A 19,380-nucleotide genomic window follows, 5' to 3' on the forward strand; every position below is an offset into this window, starting at 1 on the left:
AAAGGAGCAACCTTTGCTTCTAACACCCAGGGCTGAAAGAGATGAATGTGACACCCCTTCCACCACCACAACCATGAGGTATCTCAGAGGCAACTAAGTAATTTTAGATTTTCAAGTCCTATAGTGGATTTCTTTGTCCAGAAAGGATAATTTGGTCTGATGTGAGTGGCTGCTCAGCGTATTTCTGAAATTAAATCCAATGTACTCATCCTGATGAAGTACTTCCAGCTTCCTCTTCCCCAGGTCCACTGCTCCAAAGTCCCATCTTAATCTGAAATCTGTAATTGCTTTTGTCCAGAGAAAACTCACGATAAATGTGAATACTTTTCAGCTTGTAAACATCCAGATTTCCTGACTATTCTACCTAGCTTTAAGGTGCAGCAACATGAGAGGCACACTGAGGTTGAAAATAATTTGAGGCACATACAGAGAAAAGACTGACCAGTGCAAATCCAGGACATCAATTTAGCAATTCTCAATCTTGGTAATAAATACAGGATTTGTCTACAGATGTCCTCACTGGAGATTGGAGAGGGGAAAAAAGCCCAGCCAGATTTTTCATCCCCTAAAATATCCTAAAGAAACATTTGGTGGAATTTAAGTAGGAAAACATTACACTGTGCCAGAAACAAGTTTTACTTTTTAATATTTCTTTGAATTGCATAATAGTGGTTATCAAAATATGTTTGTGATGTGAAGATACGTGGGTTTTTTGCTTAATTTTTCCCCCCAGGATGATCACGTTGAAACTTGTGGTTCTTGCTACATCTACAAAGTTATAAAGCAGTTTAGGAGACAAGCTTTTGTTTACACTGACACAGATAGCTGAAATAAAGTAGTGGACTTAGAAAAGAAGAGTTTGTTTAAGTTTAAAATGCATTTAGGCACTTATCAAAGCTCACATGGTGGCCACTTTGTTATTTATTTATCTCTTTGTGCTTTACAATTCCAGGCCCAAAGGCTATGTCTGAGTAATGGTCAGACTTTCGTCCTAACAGAATTTATAATTATGTATATCTCATACCTGAAGTGCATTTATACTCCTGTACTGTGGCATACTGTGGGATATCCTGTGTAGCTACTCTTTCTGAAGAGCACTGAAAATCTAATTGTAAACTAGCAGATTAGAAAGGCAAGGTAAACTTCTTCACTAATGTGAATGTTTTAAGTTGAGCATTTTCCCCAAACTGGTGAGGAAATGCATGAAGTTGTAACTATATATAAGTCAACATCAAGGCTGCTATTTGGGAGAGGTAGCGAGAGCAATTCTTTCCAAATTAACTCTTGAATTCCAGTCCCCCTTCTCTGGATCAGGATGAGGGATGACAAAGGATGGCATATGGTTCTTTTCTTACAGACCTTTCAGAAACAGGGCAGTAAAACCTCTCCCTTTCACACTTCATCTTTCACGTGTGTACAGTTGTTTCCTCCTTGACACCAGTACGGTGAAGACATGCAACATAGATTACTTCAGAGTTGATGAACCTGGCACTGGAATCAGTACGGCTACCTCTTTCAGCTTTACCCTAATAGTGATTTGCCTTGTCCTGGGAAAGTCAGCACTGTGACTCATTTTCTTGCTAATCCCATTTCTCTTGGACCCTTTGCACATGGGATGTATCTCCTTTACACTGCTGCACTGGGGAGCTGACAAGTCAAACGGAGGGCAGAAGCAGCAAATAACTGAAACACAAATCTGTGCACCGTCACAGTGAGGTCCTCAAAGAAGGTAAAAGAGCACCTTGAGGTCACTTCAGACTTTCCTGAATCCCATGAATCTGACAGATAAACTTGCTGGTAAGTTTAATGAGTAATGTGGGTTGCTAAATGAGGCATTCAGATGTTGGGAGATGCTAGCTGTAGGACTGTAACTCTCACGCTCTGTCATGTGCAACGAGTGAGGAAACTGGTCCTGGAATAAAAATAAAGATTGTCCATCAGATTCAAGTTACAACTGCACAGCAGATTAAAGTCTGGAATGTCCTGTCTTTCTAGTATTTGCACTGATGTGAATCAGGGACAATTTTGAGGAAAAAGTGGGGAGTCGCTTGTATGATACGTCAGTACACTCGGACCTCTAGGCTCCCTAATACATCACTGCCAGAATTTGAATGCTGAACTTTCAGAGTTTACAGTTTACCCTTTAAACTCATGGATTCCTCCTCCAGCCATTGTAGTAGTTAATCTTTTGTTTTCGATTGCAGGTTGTGTTCCTGGAACCGTTTGAATTTGAAGGACATGGCCTTACTTGCTGCCTGCTGCCCTGCCCTGCTGCCCTGCCCTCCTGCCCCCCCCAGCGAGGCAGCCTTTCCCAGCACAAAGGGTTGCTGCTGTGGTGGCAGCCTGTGCCTGCAGGTTTTCTGAGAAAGTTCACGTGCAATTACTTCTTTGTCATGTAAGCAAATTCTACCTGAAGAGCACAAGGAACAAAAGGTTAATGGCAAATTTCAAAGGCCTGTAACTCAACCAAGACTCAAAAGCATTTCATGCCAGAAGTGAAAGTTAGGTCTTTAGCATCACTGCTCTGTTTCTGCTGCTTTCAAAACCCTGCTGGGGGAGGGAGAAAAAAAATCAGAGCCCGAGTACTTCTTCAGAAAAAACTCCCAAACTATATTTAGGCTGCGTAACACTTCTCTTATTAAAATTTCTTGTAACTTCTGCTTTAGAAAATCGGGAATACTTGTATTCTGATGACTGTTGTGCATGCCTCCTGTTTCTGCTCATTTATTTCCTGAAACAAAGTTCAGCTGTGCAGATGCTCAGTGCTGATAAGAGCACTATTTGCCACAGCTGAGAATCCAGAGATCAGGCCAGCCCTCCTGAACTGCTGGGGGAAGCTGGCAAACTGCAGCAGGCTGAGGAAGACTGGCTGGCTGCCATGGCTTACCAGCAGTAAGTTGATCCCCTGGAGAAGTACGTGGGAGGGGAAATAAGAGGTGCCCCCTCTTCCAAAAAATACAAATTGTGAGGGTAAGCAAGGTACAGTTAGATTTCTGAATGCCTTTCTCTGACCTGTACTTATTGGCAAAATACATCCTGCTTCATTTGGAGGAAGAAAACTAAAAAAAAATTCAAATGGTGTTACTTTTCACTGGTTCCAGAGGGCAAAAATCCTACAGGTGTCAGGTTTGTTTGGCTTCGTAGATAACACAGCGGTAACCTGCAGAGCAAAAGAGAAAATGTGTATGGTGACACTTTCAAAAAAAAATAAAATTGGAGGTTCCTCAAAAGTGTTATCTGTCACCGCTGAAAGCCTGGCATGACAGAATGAAGCTGGAGAGTCCAGTGGCTGCTGTTAGTCTCTAACGTAACTGCTCCTTTAGAACAAATAGATGCAAACTGTAGATGGTTGGATGCAGAGCAGTTTATTTCATATACTTGGAAATATTCCTTGTGAAACTGACTTATGGGCCTAATGTACCTCTACAGTCAAGACCAAACATGACTGGAAAACTCCCCAGCTAGCAACAGGGACCACTGAGCTGCTCAGCAATGTCAGTATTAATTAAATGAACCAAAGTCTCTTGGTTTTGTTAGAGATAAGTACTACCAATGAAGGTGATCCTGCTTCTGATTTTCCTGCCGACACTTTAACTGCTTTGCATGGGTGATTGTAATCAACAAGAATTGTTATGCAATGGTGCTGAAGCAGGCTTGAGAAAACACAGCTCTCACTTGAGACACGGAAGACCACAACCTTATTTCTCCACATCTTACAAGGGAAACAAAATCTCCACTGGGCATCTTATAAGTGCTCATTTACAAAGATGGAAATAAATAAAATAATTACGAGGCAAAGACTTTCCCATGCTATTCTGCCAGGCATTCTCTCTGGAGACATGAAAGGAAGAGAAAAGGCAAACCTGTATGTAAAGGAATGAAGCTGGGTTAATTAGTATTGATAATATACAGCTGTGGGCTGGCTTCAGGGGTGTCGGGTTGGCCGGTGTAGATAAGGTGCAGCTGTGGCTGGTTCTGTTCAGTGGTTGAGAGCCAATGAAGAGAGAGCAGCCAAGGAAGAAGCAGAGAGAGGAAGAAGCAAGAGAAGAGAGAGCGAGCCCTGGATGAGGCAAGGTGAGGAGAAGGCAGCAGAGGGACTGTATGAAGAGTGTGCTGGTATGAGATGGTAAAAGACCTTGTTGCAGCGTGATAGTTTGGAGAGTGCTACGACATCTGTACACCTGTTCTCTACTGCATCCAAAGGGTCATTGGTGTCCAGAATCTACTTAAGCTTTTCAGGCTTCATGTAAATAAGAGATGGAAACTTTTTTTTTTTTTAATAAATCCTTTTTATGCTGTAATAAAGAAAGGAGAATGAAAGCCGACTGGATAAAAATTATTGCTGTAAAGAGCATGTCGAAGACCAGAGCTGGGGTTGTCTTTTGAGGAGAAAGAACCCGTGAGGTTGTTTGGCATGCACTTAGGGAAACCGAAGTTTGGTCATAACTAAAACTCTGCTGTTTTTGTGAAATGGTGGGAAAATCATATTTTGGTGGATCATAGGTGTGGTTACGTGGAAGTGCTATCTAGAAACTGATGTTACAGTGGTTGTTTTTTGGGGTTTTTTAATTTTTTTTTCAAATGGAGGATATTGGCTTTTTGCTATTTTTTAAGGCAGCAGGGAAGACAGAACTTCTTTGTAGGCATGTTGCAGTGGGAATGTTTATTTCAGTGATGCCATAAATCTTGTTTGTGGTATTAAACAACGACAAGACTGGGAGGAAAGGCACTGATGAGCGCACAGAGGGGCCTGGCACAGCCCGCTTGCCTGTGGCACTCGATCGTGGCACGGCGGCTTCTCCAGGCGGGAACTCTCCGGGGTTGAGGCAGGGCTCGCTGTCCTGGGGGGAGCCGGGTGACGGTTCAGTGACAGGCCGGCGGCGCCGGGAAGGTGTGTGCGACCCCGGCACAGCTCCTCTTGCCTCTGCGCGGCAGAGGGGCCGCGTCCCTCGGCACGGCGCTGCTGGACGCGGCCCCGGCGCGCAAGCTCCTCCCGTGGGGTTTCCATGAAGCGGGGGTGAGGTCCGGTCCTGTCCCCGCGTCCCCTTCCACCAGCTGGTGACCTTGGAGGCCGCGGCGTGCGTGCCGACCGCGCCTCGGCGAGGGAAGCAGGGCGCCGGGCCCCCGCCCTTCGGCGGCGGCAGTGCCACGGCGGCGCCGTGCTCGGCCTGCAGCCGAGGGGCCGTTTCCCGGCGGGGGATGGGGTCCGTGACCCCTGTGGAGGGCTGCTGCCGTGCCGCCTCCTCGCCCCTCGGTGGCCGCCGACGCCCGCCGCGGCCCCGAGGTAAGGCGGCGCGATCCGTGACCGCGACCAGCTGCTGGGCCGCGAGCGCTGCCGCCCAGCGGGGACGCCCGCCCCCGGCCCGGCGTGGCTCTGCCCGGCGGGGCGGCCTCGGCTCCGGCCCCGGGCCGGCGCGGGGGGCGCCCGCCCACTTGGGCGTTGCTGTCCGGGCTGGCGGCTCCGCCTCCTCCCGCGCTCCGCTCCGCTCCACTCCGGGACTGCGGGGAGCCGGGGGAAGGCGGTGGCGGTGCGGACAGCATGGCTCGTGTGCTGAGCCGGGACCCGGTGGACATTGAGGTACCCACTCGCCCTGCCGGGACTGTCGCTAGCGGGGAGGGGGCTCTGCCCGGCGGCGGCGCCCGGCCGGGAGCGCCCGGCAAAGTTTGGCTGCCTTAGGAAGTGCCTCGCCGCTGTTGCCGCTGCCTGCCGGCGGCGTCCGGGGCCTCGCTCCGCTGCGCTTCCCGGCCGCGGGCAGCCCCGGTGGGGCCGGGCAGAGCCAGCCCTGGCCCCGGGAGCTGACCTGCCGCCCGGGCAGCCGCTGCCCTTGTCGGGGGTGGCCGCCGGGGCAGCGGCGGCGGCCTGAGGCACCGCTCCGGCTCCCGCCCCGCGTCCCCGTCCCTCGCCCCGGCGAGCGGGGCCGCCGCACCGCCGTGGGTGTGCGGGGGTGCGAGGGAGGCGGTGCCGGCGCCTCCCCTTCTCGCCGCCTCCTGTCACTCCCTGCCGGCGAAGTCCAGGGCTGGGACCCGGCGAGCCCGGTCCCCCGCGGTGAGGTCCGTCCCTCCCGGCTCCGGCAGGGTTCCAGCGGGGCAGGGCTGCTCGGGGGCCGTGGCCTGAGGAGACCCTGGGCGACCTCGCGGGCCTCAGGCTGCCTCCTGCAGCACCCCGGTCTCAGCCCCGGCGGCCCGCCGCTGCCCGTGGGCCCGCACAGTCCCACCGCGGGCCAAGCTGGGTTGACCTGCCGCACCGTGTGTCTTGGGGGTAAAATAGTTGTATGGAATGCTGAGCAGGATGGCAGGAGTAGCACCCTTATTTCAAGTGGCTTCCAGTACCTGTGGCACTCGGTGTTCCTGCATGATGCTCCTTGCTGCGGGTGGGACTGGGAGCTCAGAAGCTGTAGGACGTGGCCTGGTGCGAGGCCGAGGTGTGGTGGAGCGGGGCCAAGGCTAGTGCGGTGTGATGTGGTGAGCTCCTGGTGACGGTAGCCGAGTTGCATGATTGGGTCTCAGGGTAGCTTCTCCCACACTTCAGAGGACCTTGTACGTGGCTGTAAGCTTCAACTCTTGGAGAGTCTAGCAAAAACAGAGTGATGATAAACCAGCTTGTAGTTTGGTAGTCTTGTTCCAGCCTGACGTGACTTCTTGCTATGGTGTACCTTGAAGTTTAAAATATTAGGTTTAGGGTGGACTATTGCAGCTCGTTGAAGGCCCAGTCATAATATGCAAATGTACGTGGAAGCTGCTTGGATACACCTTTAGGTCAGTTGTGACCGAGTTTTGTCATCCATGCTCATCTTGAGGTTTTGTGTCCAGTCCCTTTCCGAACTGAGCTGCTGCTCAAACCATGACTGGAAACCAGAAGTGCTCTTTCAGATACTCTGATAGACCTGCAACATGGAATGGACAGGAAGAGTGCTCTATTGTAGAGGTCTTCCTGGCAGTTAGGGAGGCACAGCGGTATGAAATCGGTGCTTGCCTGTCTTTTACCAGCTCAGTGTTTCCAGAGCAGCCAATCTGGGATTTTTCTTCAAGTGGTGAAGTTTATTTTTCTATTATAAAAGTTTGATTTTGGCAGTACTAGTTTTTGAGTACTTTCCTCAAATTCCTAATGTGAAATATTTCTGGGATTACATTGTTTTGCATTTCTAGATATGTATCACTGATTCAATGGACAGTATATCATTGTAGGATCATGTGCTGGTAATAGTATGGAGTACTGCGTGATTTAGAAGAGTAACTGATGGATTTTGAAATAGACTAATGTTTGCTTTACTCTCAGGCTGAAACCAGAAAGTTAGGTCAGTATCTTCCTGTGTTTTTGTTTTCAGCACTCATTGAAATTAGCGAGGAAATCAAGGCTGTCTACCTCTAACCAAATGTATTGTCCTTTCCCCATCTGTTTGAATAAATTTAGTCACTGTATGATTTGTCTCCCAGATGAATATATCAATAATTACTGATAGTCTAATTGGAGCACTTCGATTTTTTTCTTTTTCTATAGATATTTATTTATTTTGCTTCTGGAGGGAAAAAAGTTGTGTATTTTCAATAAAAATGTATTTTATCTTTTTCTTTGAAGTAGGGAAAGTGCATATTAGCGAAGCCTACATCATTGTAGATAAATATTCTCAGAAATTTGGTTGCTGAGTGGAGAGATCTATCAACATGAACACTGGCTACAAAACTTGAATGTTTTGATCACTTTCTTTGTTAAAGTATAGAAACTGAATGAATGATTTCATGAAACTTATCTCAGTGGTTACCATCTCAAACATAGTTCATATAATTAAAATATTAAATATGACCTTTGGAGTCTTGGTACTACTTTATCATTTACTTAGATAGTTAAGGCTGGATAAAAAGACTTGATGTTATTGGTTAAAGAGGAGCCAAGAATCTGTGCCAGAAGTAGCTAAAATCACAAGTAAATTCCCAAAGTTATTTTAAAAATAGAAAAATTCCAGTACGCTGTCCCTGAGGAATCTTATCTCCCTTGGTTGGCTTAGCCAGCAGCTTCAGCTCCTGAGGAAATCTTTCACCCCAACTCATGAAAATGGAGAAATCACATAGGTAATCTTGTTCTAAAAGTTAGCTTTCCAACTTGTGGAAGACTAGTACTGTTGTGATTAAAGTGTAGGGCCTTCACCAAAAAATGTCAGTGTTAAAAACCCCAACAAACAGATGCAAAAAACCCAACAACAATCCCCTCTCCCAAAACCAAAACAAACCCCCAGACTACTGCCAACCCCACAAAACGAAAGCACTGCCTTTTTTTTGAATCTGGTCAACTCTATCAAAATGTGCTGAGAACACTCCATTGGTGCAGAAAGTCTGAACAAAAGGCTTCCAGAATTGCTGTAGGTGAAAATACCTACCTTGGATGTATGGTGCAAGGACTTCTCTTGGCTTTTTATTTATTGCTTCTCTGTTCTTCTCTTTATAAGAAATTTTGAAATCTAAGGTATGAGGGCAGCATTCCCTTTCTAACTTGTAACATGAAACTGTGTTACATGTACATTAAAATTCCAGATAGTGTTTACAGGCTTCATACAGACCTTTAACAATGATACTTTGGGAAATAAAGTCTTCCTTTTTTTTGCGTTCCCCCTTCTATTTTTTTAGCTGATTCTTTACTATTATTGTGTGTAAACCATATATAATTCTATCTATTGGAAACTTCAGGGTTCTTTAAAGAATGAAAGTTGTCAGATCAAGTACTCAGAAATCAATGAATGACAAAACTGTGAAGTCCTGAGCAGAATCTTAACTTAGTTTCTTGAGTTCATGCAGAATCACGTAACCTTGAATGACATTATTTAATACTGTTCTTCTCTGTGTACTATGTTTTCCTGATTGCATTCCAGTCTTTCTCTGCAGTCCTTCTAGTTATCTCATTTAGTCATGTTTGAGTGGTGGATACTTTCTAGCTCTTTGCCATCCAGTCTGCAGGTAGTGGGAGTAGGTCTCCCAGCCTTCCTTGGTAGGGACTTCTCAGCAGAGCAGAGATGCTTTGCCACACGGTTGTCTCCAACCTGAAACATCGTTAGGAAATTAACACACACACACACACACCCCAACTTAGAATGAAACAGCATTATCATTCTTACAGTAGATAGAGAGTATATTGGCAGATATTCACAGATCAAACTTTCCTTCTGACTCATCTATTTCCAATGTTTAAAGGGGAGCTGGGTGTTGATGAATGGGTAATTCCTTGCTGGGCCAGCAGCTGGGTACCTAGCATGTTGTCACAGCTGTTTTCAGATGTTAGCACTGATGCCTGACTTACAAGAATGAAAGGAAAGGTGTGAGGGGCTAGAGCTGTGTTCTGAAACAGCAATCTGGGAATTGCCTGAGAATTACCAGGGTAAATTTGAGGCACTTTCATATAAAATATCATGAACATCATCACTGTAACTGTGTCAAGCTTTCTCTTCGTTTAGCTTTAGAAAGTATAGATGGCTCTTAAATCACATTTTCTTGCTTGAAAAGTTGCTATAAAATTCATCCATATAGCTTTATTTGGTGTTACTTTAGAAAGCTAACATTTGTTGTGCTTCTCATACATCGTACTCTTATTTCTGTGGTGGTGCAATACATAGGTATAAATAAGTTCCTATTGCCCGTTGTGGACAAAAGCTCTACAAAATATGTGAACTTCAGGGTGACGAGGAATGTTTAAGGGCCGGACTGTGTCCATTGGGTGCTGACCTTAGTGAGGACACAGGAGGCTCCGCGAGTTCGTCATGGCATAATAGGCATGTGTGTGTTGGTTTTGAGTTTTTTCAGCAGCAAGATGTACACTGCTCTCTGAAGGATGCTAATGAAGGTGGAATGAGGTTATAGCCTGGCTGAGCAGCTCATGAAGGGTACAGATCGCACACCTGAACTCAAGGGCTGCAGCTGGTTCCTGGGTTGGGTAGGTGGGAGAACAGGACTTCTTGTAACATGCTTCTTGCCGCATGTAATGGCTACCTGGGAAGTGTCCCTAAGCCTCAAGGAAGCTTTATGGTACAGCCTGCAGTTTCCATACCACTCAAAGTAGCAGATTTGCTAGCAGTGATGGTTCTTCATTCCCTGGGATATGTACTTAGCGGGTGCTACAAGACATGGGCTATGACAGCAAGGTAAGCAAACTTCACTTGAGAGGCTTATTCTTCTCCCAATACAAACGCACAACAGTGGAGGACTGCAGGTAGTTATGTCTGAGAGCTAAGTTTAGTGTCTTCTAAAGGGGGAAGCAGGGCAAGGATTGAAAAACAAAGAATACTGTAAAAGCATGGGAAACCTCCAGCAAGATAGCAGGGAATCCTACTAGTCAGCATGGCTCACAAAACTGTCAAGCAAAGGTTATGTGAATAAATAGCTGAAGCTAGCTTTCTTTGATCTAGGCTAAACTTTTATTTTAAAAAGTCCCAATTATAACAGTGTCTCTCTCTGTTGTAGATACCTGCTAGTTGTTTGAAGTTCCATAACAGAGCTTTAATACATAGAATTTTTTTTAAGTTACTGCTTTATAGCTTGCCGTGATGATCAGATGGCTGTTCCAAATTGATGGCTGTGTCTTCCTAGGGTCATTTAATGAGCAATCAGTGAGGAAACAAAAATTCCTGTTTTAGCTATTTTTGTTTAATGAATTTCTCAAGCTCTTTTCATTGTTTTAGTGGATTTGTTGTAGTAAAATCTTAGCAGAGTGGAACAGCAATTATAGGATGATTACTAAGACCTCATGGAAGATTACAGACCACAATTATCATGTCTATCTTGGAGAATTGAACAATATGATTTACTCATCAGTTTAAAACCTGGTCTGGCAAGTAGGAAGGAAAGTCTTCAGTATGAAACATTTCATCTTTTCATGTTCTACATGCAAACCCTGTTGATGCTCAAAGAGTTATGTACGATCTTGCCTCCAGTGCTGATAGTCTGGTAAATTGTAGCACTGAAATTCAGTCCTCCAAAATAATGATACTGGGAAAAATGAAAAACTGACTCTTGTGCTTTTCATTTTCCTTTGACTTTTGAGTTTTAATGTTACTCATGAATTCAACTTCAAATTTTTTCTACAGTTTTAAAATTTTACTCTTTTTGTAAGAAGGTCTTTAAAATAAGACCTGCTACTCCCACCTTTTCTTATGGCTGGGACTTAAGAGTTGCCGCTGCAATTACCGACTCTGAAAACAAGAAGGAACTGAAATTAATTTTCCTTGTTGTTATGTAAATGGATTTCATGATCATTTTATATTTTAGATTGGACTTGAATTTTATTCTTTCCTCTGCTGAGTGTTACATCTTTTAAGAAAGTAAAATTACACGTTGATATAGGAAGCTGAGATCTGTAAGGCAGGTTTTTGTCCATCAGATGTGACGAGTGCAGTGGTGCAGGGCAGTCTTTTGAGAGGCATTTGAAGAGTGTGGTTTTAGCAGGGCAGAATTTGCAGTTTTCAGTGCAGCTGAGTGAGGTGTGGCTGTGGCTGTATCTGATGAACTGGGATTTGCTTGGACCCAAGGTTGCACGGCTGTCTCTGTCCCAGCCAGGCTACATGCACAATGCAGTTTGAGCTACCCAAAGGCATGTGCTCCTGCTTTTCAAATGGACGTTTTTAAAAAATCTGCTGTCCATCCTATCCTATGCCGTTTTGCCAGTGTTAGTAAAATGACCCAGGGAACACAGATGTAGCTGGCTCTGAGTTGGGAACACACTTCTACTTAAAATGTTGAGAAAAGCTGAAATTCCTGGTGGGTGCAGACAAGCTGGATTGAACGTGTCCTGTTTGTTCTGGCTACGCTAACCCTTTGACAGCACAGAGTTCAAATCAAAAACTGCTTTCTCTCCCTCCCTGGTTGCCAGGCAACCTCCCTCCTCTTATTAGCATATGATTTCTATTCCTTTTTTTATTTCATCAGTACAATGTTACACACTCTGCTCCTTGCTCTGTGACGTTGCCTTTGAGAAGAGCAGGATTTGTGCCTTTATTTGGGACTTTGGCAAGTATGTGATTTGGCAAAGAAATCAAACATTTAGGATTAGGAAAACCTTGGTCATAAATGTCTTATCAGAAGCTCAGAGGGTGACATTTGTGTGGGCATCTTATCCAAAATCTTTTCTTTTTCATTTGCTGTCATTTGTATACTAAGGGCAGAATTCTTCTCAATGATCAATGCAGCAAAAATCTCTGACATCTTTACATGTGCAGAGCATCAGTTTCTGAAATGTGCCAACAGAGATCGGCTACACAGAACTTGGTGGACATTTTGTCATCTTGGTCTATGCAGTTTAAATGCAATGCCATAATTAAAAATGTAAATATAAAAAAATCAGATATATCCAGGTCAAATTGGGACAGATAAATTTTAGTAGAATCACCATAGTCAGCCTAGATTGACATGAAGAGGATCCAGTTTTCCTTGCAAGTAGGAAGAACGCAAGCATCTCTTCACGAAGCAATTCTGATAAGTACTCTGTCCCCAAGACAGCTCAGAAATCATTGCGTAACCTTCCCTAACAGCCTTACAACAGAAGAGGGGTTTATTCCCCTTGGAAATGCATCACCTAGATGACTAGCATGTCTGTATCAAACCCATAAGTATATTTGTGAAGGCTTAGGATAAATGGAGGTCCCACTTTAAACAGTGGTAGGCCTTAGTCAAAGCCATGAGATGTTTTGGTTCCCTAGGATGTCAGTGTGTTAGCATGCATTGTGAGTGATGGGGGGTGATTTACTCTGTCCGATAAGGCTGTCAGCCTTAGATGGCCAGTGCTTGGGTCACGTTGCTCAGGCTGGAGATGGGGAGAAATACTCCCTTACCTTTGATGTGTAGTCTCAGAACAAACAAAATAACCCACTTTTCAACATCCATGTTTTCTTATGCTGTGGACTGAGTTGGGCAATTTCAGTTCTGCCCTCTGTCAAAATGCTTAGACCTTATGAAACATCTGGTCTCTTACTGTGGTCAGAGATGCGTCACAAAGCAAATGTGGAATTTTAAGTGTTGTTAGGTCTTACAGAGACTTCACCATTTGAAATTAGGGTTGAAATTTACATTTGAAACTTACAGCCCGCCTGTAGAAGTATTTTGTTTTTAATAATGCTTCCAGTATTTATACATATAGTTTCAGAAACCTTTATTAATATCATAAATGTTAATATATGTGGTGCTGGTACTTTATTTGTAAATTTAATGTGATAAACACAATGAAGTCCTTGAAATGCCAAACCTTTCATCTTTGCTTAAGCCAAGGTTCAGTTTTATTTTCAGTGTGACATTTGCTGCCTGAAGTGTTACAAGTGACTTGACCTTAAAATTACGTTTATTTTGGTTCATTGAAATGGTTGGCCTTTCCAGTTCAACTTGACACCAACAGTGCAAATGGGAGAAGGCAGACATGCTTGCCTGTGACTTCATTTGAAAGCTAATTAAAAAAATATCTAGGTGATGAATCTAAATATTTCCATTTAGATGGGATGGTAGTCATCAGTTAAAGGCAATCATGGTGCATTCTGACATTTTAATTTCAGGTTCAAAAAAAATTATATATGTAATTAAAGACAGAAGTGTCCAGGCAGCCAAACTGTCTGATTTAGATATCTTGCCGGTGTATGCCATTGTTTTAATAGATGTACCTGTGCATACCACTTTGAGAATGTAGAAATGAGGTGGAAAAATTGTAAGATGCTTTGAAAGTTTGATATTAGTTAATATCTTCCTAGTGATGCACTTCTTTCAAGTATTAGTCATAAGTGCAGTGCCATTAGGTTTATATTTATTACTGAGTTTGCACTGTGTGCTATTTTCAGATAGGTTGTTGTGGTACCTAGTTTATTTATTAATAGATTTTTGCATGCTTTCCTTGGTTCTTTGTTGTGATTTGTTTTAGCTGTGCTCTGAGAAGCCTTATTTAAATCAAAACAACTTCTGTTGGAATGAACTGTTGTGGCCAGGGTTTTCTTGGTCGACAAAACGTTGGACCAACTTGGAGAGAATGAAGCAGGCTGCTGAGTAGGAGGTGCATCACTGAAAATTGGGCTAATGTTCATTAAGATGGGGATCTGTGGTTGTGCTGTATGGTCTGCACTGAGCTCACTGCCCTGCCTTGAGAGAGGTCCTCATGCTGCCCAATTGTATTTCTGTTAGTTGATTAAGGAATTATAATATTGTGCTCTGAAGGGAGCCCTTTTTATTCTTGAGATGAAAGAACAGAGGCAGGACATGTCCTTCTGGGTGATGAGGAACAGACTGATAAATATGTGGAGGGAGTCAGAGGAAAGGAGAAATAAAATAGATGTTGCAAGCAAGCTGTTGCTGAATTTAACAATCACAGCATTTTCCTTTACAGCCACTGCACTGTTTAGCATCTATACTAGCATCTAGCTCATTATAAAATGCTTGTTTTTGCTTTGATTGTGAAGGGCATTCTATGAAACCCAATTCTATTCTGCTCTTAACAATAAGCTGACTACCCTGCCATCCGGGCATGTCTAGCATCCATGCAAAACTCCAGAATGCATGTGTGAAAGTAGGTAGAAGTGTTAGAATAGGTTATTAAAAATGTAGACCCATAATGTGAGTAAAGAAGATTGGAAGTATAAAAAGAGGTTTTACACCTGGAAGTTATTATAGTTATTTAGATTGAGTGAGAATAATAACCAATTGTTTTCTAAGATGTATGACACATTTATGAAAAACCTTGAAGGATAAATGGATCTTTTTAGTATGCTACTTCCACAAAGGACTCTATGAATAAAATAATAGTGAGAGAACTCTCAGTGGATGCTGAATACTGCTAATTGATGAAATTATTACTTATTACACTGCAACTGAACTCTGCTTAGAAACACTATTTTCAGTATGATTTTTTGAAAATGACAGCTGAAATGTAAGAGGCTTTGTATTGAAAGTGAATAGTGATAATTTCTTGATATCTTTGAAATGAAGCATATTTCGTTGACAGTTAAAACTGAGAAGTGATTTTTTTTTTGTTTTTTTAAGTGCTTAAATCATGGAATATTGCTATGGAAATAAAATGAACTTTTCTGAAATCAATAAAGTAGACGATGTGGATTTATGAGGCATTTTAAAAATAATTTTAAGTGTTCTTTATAGTAAAGCAGTCAATTATTTGTGTCAGCAGTTTTCATATTATGTCACATGTTAAGGTTAAAAAGGAGGTTTGTGAGATAGGGTGTAATCATTGCATTTAGGAAAACTCTTAATTGTAAATTGAATCAGTATTGAAGAAGTACTCCATGTCTTACTGCTCAGAGCGAAAACAGGAATGGGTACAGATTTGGCTTTGATTTAGTACTGATGAAATTAAAGCCTGCTATCCCTCTTGGTGTGCCATTTTAGGTCTATGTACTAGCTCTTAAGGAACATTATTGATAATTGGTGTGAGGATCTGTGTGCAAAGTATCATGTGTGATGTAATATTTTGGAATATAACTACAGGTGAATGCAAGATCTGATTTCAGCCTTAATAAATTTGTTCATCAGTGCTAGAGGTGTACCTCCCTCCCTGTTAATCTTGGCAGTCTTCAGCATCTGAGGGATGAAGTAAGCTTGCGCAAATCCACTCACATACTTATGTGTGGTTGCGTGGACATGCTAGTGGCAGGAACATGAGATGGGAGATTAGAGGTGGTTCCCAGACTTATTCTGCTTCCATTTTAAAGCTGTGCTTAATATTGACCTTTTTTCAGTACCAATCGAAAATGCAAAATTTAGCTCTTCAAAACAGATGGAAGCAAGAGAGTGACAAAAGAGTTGGGAGGAAAAAAATAATCAAACAAGATAACCATAACAGAAACTATTCTAGAACACTCGTGATAAAGTGCAGAAATGAAATTAATACAGAACAGAAAAAATGAAAATATTATCACTTCTCAAAAAAACTACTGTCTGAGTAATATGTCAGCAGTAACCAATACTGTTGATGCTGAAGGACCAGTTCCTCTTTGTTAGGGTATAATAAGAAATAGTTTTCAGAAGATTGTAGAATATTTGTTCTTAAGTAAAGCAGAGTAGCTTGCATGCTGCCAAACCTTAGCACCAGGTGAGGGGATAAGACTGATTGATTTAGGAGCCCCAGGAAGTATTTAGCACAAAAGCAAAGTTAGTTCATTTTTAACTCCCAGCATAGTGTTCTCTGTGCACTTAATTAATGAGCCTTTAATGAAAAAGTTACAAGCAGTCTGGAGAGTTGGGTGAAAACTCTTTTGGTGTAGGAACAGTTTTTGTCATATTTTCTCTCTGATTTCGTTTTGTAATCTTAGCTGAACATCTGATCAGCTCAGCTTCATTCAGGTTTGCCTTCCACCCTGGTCAGTGGAAGGCAGGAATGTGGGGATGGAGGTCCTGTCATTCCAGGGTGACTCCATGCACAAGTGACTGCTCTTGTCATTTCCTGTGACTCTTCCCCCCTTTTCCCGGCTGTTTCAAATGGAAGCTAGGAAACTCATTTATTTGAGTATAGTTAAGTGTTTAAACTCAGGTAGAGTTTCAGGCTGAGAACCTTCATCCTAGAGGAATGCTTGTGCAAAGGCTGTCGGTTGGTGTGTAAATCCAGGACGGTGAGAGAGAACAACTGTTGTGGTTGTGTACCTCTTAACTATTCAGTGTTTTGTCACACCCAGCTGGGGTGTCCTGCTTGGCATGTTGGCAGCTGTGAATCCCTTCGTCAGTTGTTGTAAGTGGAAGCTGAATTGGGCATGTAACTTCCACTTCTGGCGTGAGTCACCTGCCTCACTTAAATAACCTACCTGGTGTCTGAATGTAGCCATTTGCTCAGGAAAAGTGAGTGAATAATAGTTGAAAGAAGAGCTGACCCGAGGTCAAGCTGAAGGAAGTAAAGACCAAATCCACATTGAATTGTTGGTTCTTCTGGCGTGTTTCTGAAGCTATCAGGTGGAGGAGAACAGGAAGATGGCTAAAGCACTTATACAGCACTTACCTGGGTACTCTTCCTTTGCATTATTTCTAGTGTACTAAATAGTGTCACTTCTGTTAAAGCTGTTCCTGTTACTCTGCAGTATTTGTTCCTGCTCATACCAAATCAGAAACCAAGGGATGCTGAGTTGAAACAAGTGTTTGTTAATATTTCCATTCTAATGGAATTACAGCTTTGTGGTCTTGTGTCTTGTAGTCTAGGAAAGAGCTGTGTTCCGTCAGCAAGATGGGAATTTTGTTTTTGCAAAAGTACAATACTTAAATTTTTCTGCAGCTTGTAATCCAAGGTTTTAGAATCATTACAGTATGTTTATAGGAGAAATACTTAACTATATTTTTAGAAAACCTTACAAATGATAAAAATAATGATTCTTCTCTGTTCAAAGGTCTCATAGCAGAAATGCAATTTGGCTTAATAAGTAAAAGAGTTGGAAAATAATACCACTGCATACAACACCCTTTATAAAGTATTTTAAAAACAAGTTTTCTGTATAAGCATGTGACAAAGTATGATAGATCAGAATCCAAACGTTTGCTGGCATGTTTTTAGATTGGGCAACTTAATCTGTTTATCCTATTTTTTTAAGAGCATCACCTCTGCCTCCAGCCCACACGTTCAGCAGTGTTTAATGTCAATAACATTTAACAATCAAAACTGTTGAATAAGGGCAAAGAACTCCAAGGAATTGCTTTGTATTCCCTGTAATCGATGTATGTTCCATTGTCATCTATAACATGTGGCATTACGTATTTACGGAATGTCATGTTCCTTTGCTTAAAGGTGTCAACATAGGATCACTGTGTGCTTCTGCAAAAGAAGGCAATGACATGTTAAAAGGAAAAGGAAAAATCGGCAAGTTTCCTCTTGCCTTACTTGCATTGGCTGTCAAATTTTCTTGCTTGAAAATAGGCTGTGTTAGTTTTTCAACTATCAAACTTTTAATATTTTCATATGAGACTTCACATATCAAACCCTTACTGTTCATAGCATATCATTAACAAATCCTTCACATTTCTATTTTCTTTCTACATGCTGTTCACCCCCCCCCCCCTTTTTTTTTTATTAGGATGCTCTGATGTATACACAAAGTTACTAGAAAACCAGTAGTTCCATTGTCAGTTTTGTATTTTATCAGTGTATTAAACAGTTGCTACTGAAACTTTTGTACAGGTTTGCACATTAGTTGTACATAGGTAAGTTTACTTGTTGCTTAATGTTGCAACAGATTTAGAAAATCAGTACTAATAGATAGTTGGCATGTTCTTGGAACAAATACAAATGTTCACGTGTTTCGAGCACTGAATGTACTAGATCTTTTGGATGTATATTGTTGCTTTCATCCTTGCATTTCAGGTTCATTTACTGGACTTTGAAAATCACCTTTTAACAAAGTTTTCAGAACATTGCTTTGCTCAGCTAAAATTAGTTCTGCTGATTTTGCCAATGATTAAACTTAAAGCAGTAATAACTTTTAATGCTAATTTCCCTCCTGTGATCAAAAGTCAGTAGAGCATTCACTTTTCATTAACTGACATGTTTCTAATGCAAGTTTGGGTTTTGGTTAAGCAAACACCCGCTATTGAGGGTTCTATTGGGAGGTTCCATTATGGGTATACAATGGCATATTTTTGGTTTTGGCACTAAGTTTATTTCCAAAGGCAACTGAGCATGATTTCTCTTTCAATCTGTTTGTCTTCTTGCAGAAAATAGAAGTGAGATGTAAACGTATGTGTATGATAATTATCCTTTTTGCTGTGAGATATTCATTAAATGATTCTCCATATGAGTGAGCAGTTACAAATGTTATTTAGTATTCCTCATATAACAGAGCAATTTGATGCACAAGCAGTCAAGGCATAGGTAAATATTATAGTGAGGAAACCAAAAACTTCTCTTATACCTGTGATGTAAACCTAAATATTTTCTGAAGCTTTAAGCTGTGATTTGTAAAGGTAACTCTGAGTGTAGTGGGTTTCACAGACTGTGGAGACCATGCACGTGCTTAGTTTTAAAGTAACAACAGCCATGAAGCTAGGAATCAAGGCTGTGATGTGAATTGCTCAGGTTTTTTTGCACTTAGCCAATTGGTTGAATGATTTAAGACTGTCCAATTAGTCAGAAAATGTATTAAATTGTTAAATGTAGATGTAGAAAGATAGCTGCACCAAATTTTAAACTCTTCCATTTTTAAAGGCCATAAATTCATTTTGCTGACTAAAATATTAATTAATATGGTAATAGTGAATGCGACTTTGAGTAAATCCATGAGCGCTGTGCTCAGCTATGCCTTCTCTGAATTTGCCGTGTTAATGCTAATAGCTTTTGATGTAATGTATTTTTTATAGTGTGAAAAATGTGATCTCATCGCAGAGTAGGGTGTTCCTGGAGAAGCCTCAGATCTCACAACTTTATTTTATGGTACAGTGGAGTTTTAG

General features: G+C 42.2%; 1 protein-coding gene across 1 annotated transcript in view; it reads left to right on the forward strand.

Moving 5' to 3' along the window:
* The first annotated feature begins 5,459 nt into the window (after positions 1-5,459).
* Positions 5,460-19,380, forward strand: part of DPYD (dihydropyrimidine dehydrogenase) — a 367,931-nt gene continuing 354,010 nt past the window's right edge. The window contains exon 1 of the mRNA XM_040610420.1: positions 5,460-5,578. Within this exon, the coding sequence (XP_040466354.1) occupies positions 5,540-5,578 (39 nt within the window). The 5' untranslated portion in view covers positions 5,460-5,539. The remainder of the gene's footprint in view (positions 5,579-19,380) is intronic.

The sequence above is a fragment of the Falco naumanni genome, chromosome 11 (assembly GCF_017639655.2).
Source record: "Falco naumanni isolate bFalNau1 chromosome 11, bFalNau1.pat, whole genome shotgun sequence".
Taxonomy (NCBI): domain Eukaryota; kingdom Metazoa; phylum Chordata; class Aves; order Falconiformes; family Falconidae; genus Falco; species Falco naumanni.